Here is a 7,500-nt window from a genome sequence, read left to right on the forward strand (position 1 = left end):
TTAGTTTAATTTTTAAATATGTAACCTGGCGTTAAACAATTAATCTTAATTGGAGATTTATTATCTTAAACGATGTCATTTCTGTGAGTGTGTTTTACTGACCGAATCAGACTTATCACAGTATAGTTACTCTATGATTCTGTGTATACATCGATTCATATTTCATCCCAAAAACAGTTTCTCAGGCTTTACAGGGTGTGAAGGGACTAACGTCACCCTGAAGCATGACATCCGTCACTTAAAGTAAAATTAAGCTAATGTTCCTCTCACAAACTTCCTGTTGGTGGTTTCATTGGGAGGCCAGTCTCATCTGAAGCTGTTTGGACACACTGAGCACTGGAGACCGGCTAGCGTCTGTCAGAACAGCACAGGGACTTCTAAAGATAGGACAGAATCTCTCCATCTGTCACTTTGCATTCGGCAAAATATCCGTCTTACTCGCTGATAATAAATGTGTAATGAAGAAGGAGAGAGAAAGCTTTCAGCGAGATGTGTGCTACATGGTGAGGAGGTCTGTCACAGTTTCATGTCATCTAAAGTCTTTAGTTATAGCCATGGTAGCAAGCATATCCATAATGAGGGTTTTTATGTTAGCATATTCATCAGACAAGGCTAATAGGCTACATAATTTTGATTAGGTGAAACCAACAACATCACAGCAGCATCTGATCGCCGGGTGTCTTATATAGGCTGCTCATCGTTTGATTTATAAATGAAAAATGAATTGGACCAATGCTGACCGAGCAGGTGCAGTTCTTACAGCCGTCGCTCCACGTCTGCTCCTCTCTGTAGGTCACTCCCTTCACGAGACACGTCCTCTCACAATAACAGGAGTCCAGACCCTTCATCTTCTCCTCGGCCAGAGACAGCTGCAGAGAGAGAGAGGGCAGATTAAACTCACTTTCTGACAGAAAACAGACGAGGAAACGCCTGCAGCTGATTGATTATTCACGATCATCCGTTTAGCTGCCGATACGATGGTGTGACTCTTGAGCAGAAGAGTTCTTCCTCATCAGTTTTTGTGCGGTTGGCATCTGTGAGTTATTACAACACCATAAACAAGTCTTTATATTCACAGCACAGACACAAGCCAGATGTACACAGAAACTGGGCTTGGATTCATCTGTCAAACAAACCATGGAGACACGTTGAAAATACCTTTTAATTCTAGATTGAATTCCAGGGTTGGGCAGTAACGCATTACTTTTTAAATAAATTAATTCCGATACCGTTACCATATGGTGCATTGTCCATTACTTTTTTAAAAGTTAATAAATTTTGACTGAAGTGCAGTCTAACCTGTTTGCAGCAGCGACTCATTGTAGGATTGGTGGATGCCAACCACTGTAAACAAGAAGACGCACTGTGGGCGTGTCTCCGTTTATTCAAGTATGTGCGGCAGTCATGGCGAGTCAAGGCGAGAGTAACACGTGTTTCTCAAAGTGGAAATATGCTCATTATTTCACTTTAGTTGAGCATAAAGATAAAAACATTTTAGTCAAATGTAAGCTGTCTTTCTGGTTCGAATGTCCTATCCTAGCCCACGAATCTCCAATCCGTGCGCTCAGATTTTGTAAACCGTACCCTCGGTTTTTGAATCTGTACCCACGAATTCATAATCTGCGCGCACACTTTCTCAATCCGTTCCCATGGATTTGTAAACTGTAGCCTACTCACGGATTCATGCAGCAAGCTCCTACGTGTTAACATACAGTTTTAATGAATATTATTATGTGGAATGGGTCTACAGCAAAGTGTCTTAAGTGATTCTCTGTATGTTTTTCTCAAACAGGTGAAACTGTCACGGCAGGGTTCCAATGAGGCACGGAGATAGAACCAATTGCGAGTAAGTCTTTTATTAAGGGGTAATCCAAACAGCATAAACAGTCCAGGCAGGGGTCAATAGGAAACATCCATCCAAAACATAAACTAAACAAGAAGACAAGGCAAGGGCACGAACTGACGGACATGAATAAACAACGACTCCGTGACCCATACTAAGACAGACCGGGTTATATACACAAAAGGATAATGGGGAAACAGGAGACAGGTGGGGAACAATCAATTAACTAAACAAGGAGGAAGGTGACCAAATAAGGAGACAGGAAGTGATAATATGATAAACACCGTGGGAACTGAGGACACCTAGTGGAACCCCAGGGAACACAACCCAGACACTGTGACAGTACCCGCCTTCTACGGAGCGGCTCCCAGACGCTCCAAGACAGACACAAAACAGAGACCAGGAGGGAGGTGGACAGGTGGAGGCTCAGGGGGAGGGACGGAGGGCCAGAAAAGAAAAACATGGGGAACAGGCACCAGAATGTAAACACAACACAGAAAGACCAGGAGGGAGGAGGACAGGAGGAGGTTCAGGGGGAGGGACGGAGGGCCAGACTGACAGAAAGGAACAGGGACAGACATTAACACAAAAACCAAAGGAAAAAACAACATGAAGCCCCCCAGGGTGGAGCAGAAGACCACCACACCCTTGTGGTCAAGGCCAGAGCCCTCCAGGGCGGAGCGGAAGACCACCACAACCGTGTAGTCAGGGCAAGCGCCCCCCAGGGCGGAGCGGAAGACCACCATGTCCGTGTGGTCAGAGCGGAAGCCCCCCAGGGCGGAGCGGAAGACCACCATGTCCATGTGGTCAGAGCGGAAGCCCCCCAGGGCGGAGCAGAAGACCATCACAACCTTGTGGTCGAGGCCAGAGTTCCCCAGGGCGGAGCAGAAGACCACCACCACCACCATGTGGTCAGGGTGGAAGGCCCCCAGGACGGAGCAGAAGACCACCACCCCCCTGTGGTCAAAGCGGAAGCCCTCCAGGGCGGAGCAGAAGACCACCACAGCCCTGTGGTCGTTGCACAAAGCCCCCAGGGCGGATCAGAAGCCCACCACTTCCGTGCGGCCGGATCAACGGGAGGATGAGACTCTGGTAATTCCATGGTGTCTCTACTGGACTCCAGAAGATCGGTGCTGGCCTGACACTGCTCATGAAGACCATTGGTGACTTGCATTTGCTCATGAAGATCAATGGTGACTTGACTCAGTCCTTGAAGATCACCGGTGACTTGACTTGACTCTGAAAGGTCAACGGTGACTAGCCCTAACTCTGGAGCATCAGCGGTGACTAGCCCTGACTCTGAAGGGTTAACAGTGACTAGCCCTGACTCTGAAGGGTTAACAGTGACTAGCCTTGACTCTGGAGGGTCATCTGAAACCCGACTCGACTCTGGAGGGTCATCAATGACTAGCCCTGACTCTGGAAGGTCATCGGTGACTAGCCCTGACTCTGGAAGGTCATCGGTGACTAGCCCTGACTCTGGAAGGTCATCGGTGACTAGCCCTGACTCTGGAAGGTCATCGGTGACTAGCCCTGACTCTGGAGGGTCATCAATGACTAGCCCTGACTCTGGAAGGTCATCGGTGACTAGCCCTGACTCTGGAAGGTCATCGGTGACTAGCCCTGACTCTGGAAGGTCATCGGTGACTAGCCCTGACTCTGGAAGGTCATCGGTGACTAGCCCTGACTCTGGAAGGTCATCGGTGACTAGCCCTGACTCTGGAAGGTCATCGGTGACTAGCCCTGACTCTGGAGGGTCATCGGTGACTAGCCCTGACTCTGGAAGGTCATCGGTGACTAGCCCTGACTCTGGAAGGTCATCGGTGACTAGCCCTGACTCTGGAAGGTCATCGGTGACTAGCCCTGACTCTGGAGGGTCATCTGAAACCCGACTCGACTCTGGAGGGTCATCGGTGACTAGCCCTGACTCGACTCTGGAGGGTCATCGGTGACTAGCCCTGACTCTGGAGGGTCATCGGTGACTAGCCCTGACTCTGGAGGGTCATCGGTGACTAGCCCTGACTCTGGAGGGTCATCGGTGACTAGCCCTGACTCTGGAGGGTCATCGGTGACTAGCCCTGACTCTGGAGGGTCATCGGTGACTAGCCCTGACTCTGGAGGGTCATCGGTGACTAGCCCTGACTCTGGAGGGTCATCGGTGACTAGCCCTGACTCTGGAGGGTCATCGGTGACTAGCCCTGACTCTGGAGGGTCATCGGTGACTAGCCCTGACTCTGGAGGGTCATCGGTGACTAGCCCTGACTCTGGAAGGTCACCGGTGATAAGCCCTAACTCTGGAGAGTTCCCTGGCACCTTACTCGACTCTGGAGGATCAGCGGTGACTAGCCCTGACTCTGGAGGATCAGCGGTGACTGGCACCTGACTCGACTCCGGAGGGTCCACGGGCACCTGACTCGACTCAGGAGGGTCCACGGGCACCTGACTCGACTCCGGAGGGTCCACGGGCACCTGACTCGACTCCGGAGGGTCCACGGGCACCTGACTCGACTCCGGAGGGTCCACGGGCACCTGACTCGACTCCGGAGGGTCCACGGGCACCTGACTCGACTCCGGAGGGTCAGCTGAGACTCTCATCCTGTGCAGCGGCGCTGGGCAAGCAGCCATCTTGGGCCATGACTCTGGACAGGCGGCCATCTTGTACTGTGGTGCTGGTCTGGCGGCCATCTGGGGTTGTGGTGCTGGACTGGCGGCCATCTTGTACTGTGGCGCTGGACCGGTGGCCAATTTGGGCATTGGCGCTGGGTTAGCGGCCATCTTGTGCTGTGGCGCTAAGCTGACGGCCATCTTGGGCTGTGGCACTGAAACGTTGGCCAAAGTGGGCATTGGCGCAGGGCTGGCGGCCATTTTGTACTGTGGCGCTGGACTGGTGGCCAATTTGGGCATTGGCGCTGGGTTGGCGGCCATCTTGGGCTGTGGCGCTGGAACGGTGGCCAATTTGGGCATTGGCGCTGGGTTGGCGGCCATCTTGGGCTGTGGCGCTGGAACGGTGGCCAATTTGGGCATTGGCGCTGGGTTGGCGGCCATCTTGGGCTGTGGCGCTGGAACGGTGGCCAATTTGGGCATTGGCGCTGGGTTAGCGGCCATCTTGTGCTGTGGCGCTTGGCTGGTAGCCATCCTGGGCAGTGATGCTGGACTGGCGGCCATCTTGGATGGTGGCGCTTGGCTGGTAGCCATCCTGGGCAGTGGTGCTGGACTGGCGGCCATCTTGGGTTGTGGCGCTGGAACGGTGGCCAATTTGGGCATTGGCGCTGGGTTAGCGGCCATCTTGTGCTGTGGCGCTTGGCTGGTAGCCATCCTGGGCAGTGGTGCTGGACTGGCGGTCATCTTGGGTTGTGGCGCTTGGCTGGTTGCAATCCTGGGCAGTGGTGCTGGGCTGACAGAAGAGACAGAAGTGGCTGGGGCATCCCACCGAAGCCGATGCTGCAGGTAGCGCACAAATTCCCAGAATTCCAGTGTCTCTAACTGCGCCATCTCCTCCTGAGACACTGGATCATCCAGCCCGCCATTGAAATAGTCCTTGAGGGCCGCATCATTGTAGCCCATGCCCTCGGCCAGGGACCAGAACACCTGAGCCAGGGCACCCACTTCATTTCCCTCTTGGCGGAGGGCGATCAACCGAAGATACTTGGCTCGCCGCTCCGCCATCTTGGCTGGGGAACGGAAAGACGACATACCGCTGGTTCCTAGAAGGACGGAGTCGTTCTGTCACGGCAGGGTTCCAATGAGGCACGGAGATAGAACCAATTGCGAGTAAGTCTTTTATTAAGGGGTAATCCAAACAGCATAAACAGTCCAGGCAGGGGTCAATAGGAAACATCCATCCAAAACATAAACTAAACAAGAAGACAAGGCAAGGGCACGAACTGACGGACATGAATAAACAACGACTCCGTGACCCATACTAAGACAGACCGGGTTATATACACAAAAGGATAATGGGGAAACAGGAGACAGGTGGGGAACAATCAATTAACTAAACAAGGAGGAAGGTGACCAAATAAGGAGACAGGAAGTGATAATATGATAAACACCGTGGGAACTGAGGACACCTAGTGGAACCCCAGGGAACACAACCCAGACACTGTGACAGAAACATTGTTGAAAACATGCAGCCTGTCTCTACTGTGGAGTCGCCGGCTTTCAGTCAGCTCCTTAGCATGTTAACATAGATTTCATTTTTTAACAGCATTTATATATATATATATATATATATGTGTGTGTGTGTGTGTGTGTGTGTGTGTGTATGTTTCTCGAAATTGATTCTGAATATTTCAGATTGCTTTCATTTATTTATTTCAAAATGTTTTGTGTTATGTTGTCCATTGTTGATAGTTTTCATACTTAAGCTGTGAAAGGAACATTTTTAAGAGCTCAACACAACAGCTTTTATGATGCAGAGGCCACTTTAGTTTTTGATTCTGAATATATTATTCAGGTGTTTTGTTATTTATTTCAGAAATCCTTGTGATATACAATATTCAGTTTGTGCTGGTCTGACTTACTCAAAATAGTGTTTAAAAATTACTTTCTGTTTCTGTTTTACTTTGTGTTTGTATAGACCATAACGCATAAAAGCGCATTAATGGGAACATTACAGAATGTTCTTTAATAAAATAAACTAAAAAGTTACTTTTAACATTAATGCATTACTTTTTGGTGTAAATAATCAACAAAGTAATTGAGTTACTTTTTGAATTAAGTAACTGTAACTAGTTACTCTTTCTTAGTAACTAGCACAACACTGGTTTTGTGTTGCACAGATATAAAGCATCACCTTGCTCGATGTTTTGGCCAAGATGTCTTGAAGCTCCATAATCTTCTGCACGAGTCCGTGGAAGTCATTGCAGGTTGGACAGGCTAAGAAAGACACGTCAATTAATAATGTATGCCATTAATAAACCATTGCATATGTTTGATTTGGCAATCACAAATAAACTAATTAGCGGCACGTACTGCGGTTGAGGTCGGGGCATTGTGTGATGTATCCTTGAGGCATTACAAGGATCTGAACGTCTTGCATCACTCCCTGCATCAAAACACACACAAAAGTGATTCAGAAGCACAGTTAGATCAGAGCAGAAACATTCATTACATTCAAACACATGCATCCGTGGCTCTTTGTGTGGCTCTAATGAACTAACGGTATGTTATTCTCATCAAAATATGTATATTACTGCACTGAGATGTCCCTGTATGCCGTCTCCAGCAGTGAGCATCATGGGTAAAATCTCAAACAGTGGCTTTTAGATGTTCAAGGGTGCTTTTATTTGTCGAGAAGAATAAGAGCGAAACGAAGGATGCAGATGAGCGTGGCCTTTTCTCTGGATTAGTATCTGTCAAGCCATGTTGGTTTTCTCTTAGCTTTGATTTGTGGCTTAAATTTAGAGATTTTTTTTCTCTGTGTCGAATCAAACTCACCCATTTCTTCAAAAACGTATTAAAATCAAAATGATCTTAAAATGTAAACACTGTTGTTGTTGGAGATGCATAAAAGCCTGTATTTGAATTACTTCAAATAATTATTTTTTCAAAGAAATTAACACTTTTATTCATCAAGGCTGCATTATATTGATCAAAATCGAGCAAAACAAGCAGATACAGATTGAATTTGTTTCATATATGCCTTAATTTGATTG

The 7,500-nt window shown here is 48.7% G+C and overlaps 1 protein-coding gene across 1 annotated transcript in view; it reads right to left on the bottom strand.

The window, feature by feature from the left end:
- LOC132133498 (protein kinase C-binding protein NELL2-like) overlaps positions 1 to 7,500 on the bottom strand; it is a 95,484-nt gene that overhangs the window by 49,704 nt on the left and 38,280 nt on the right. Inside the window, exons 6-8 of the mRNA XM_059546353.1 lie at positions 6,818 to 6,890; positions 6,639 to 6,721; positions 741 to 869 (exon numbers count right to left, since the gene is read on the bottom strand). Of these exons, the coding sequence (XP_059402336.1) occupies positions 741 to 869; positions 6,639 to 6,721; positions 6,818 to 6,890 (285 nt within the window). The remainder of the gene's footprint in view (positions 1 to 740; positions 870 to 6,638; positions 6,722 to 6,817; positions 6,891 to 7,500) is intronic.

This window comes from Carassius carassius, chromosome 50, assembly GCF_963082965.1.
Source record: "Carassius carassius chromosome 50, fCarCar2.1, whole genome shotgun sequence".
Classification (NCBI taxonomy): Eukaryota; Metazoa; Chordata; class Actinopteri; order Cypriniformes; family Cyprinidae; genus Carassius; species Carassius carassius.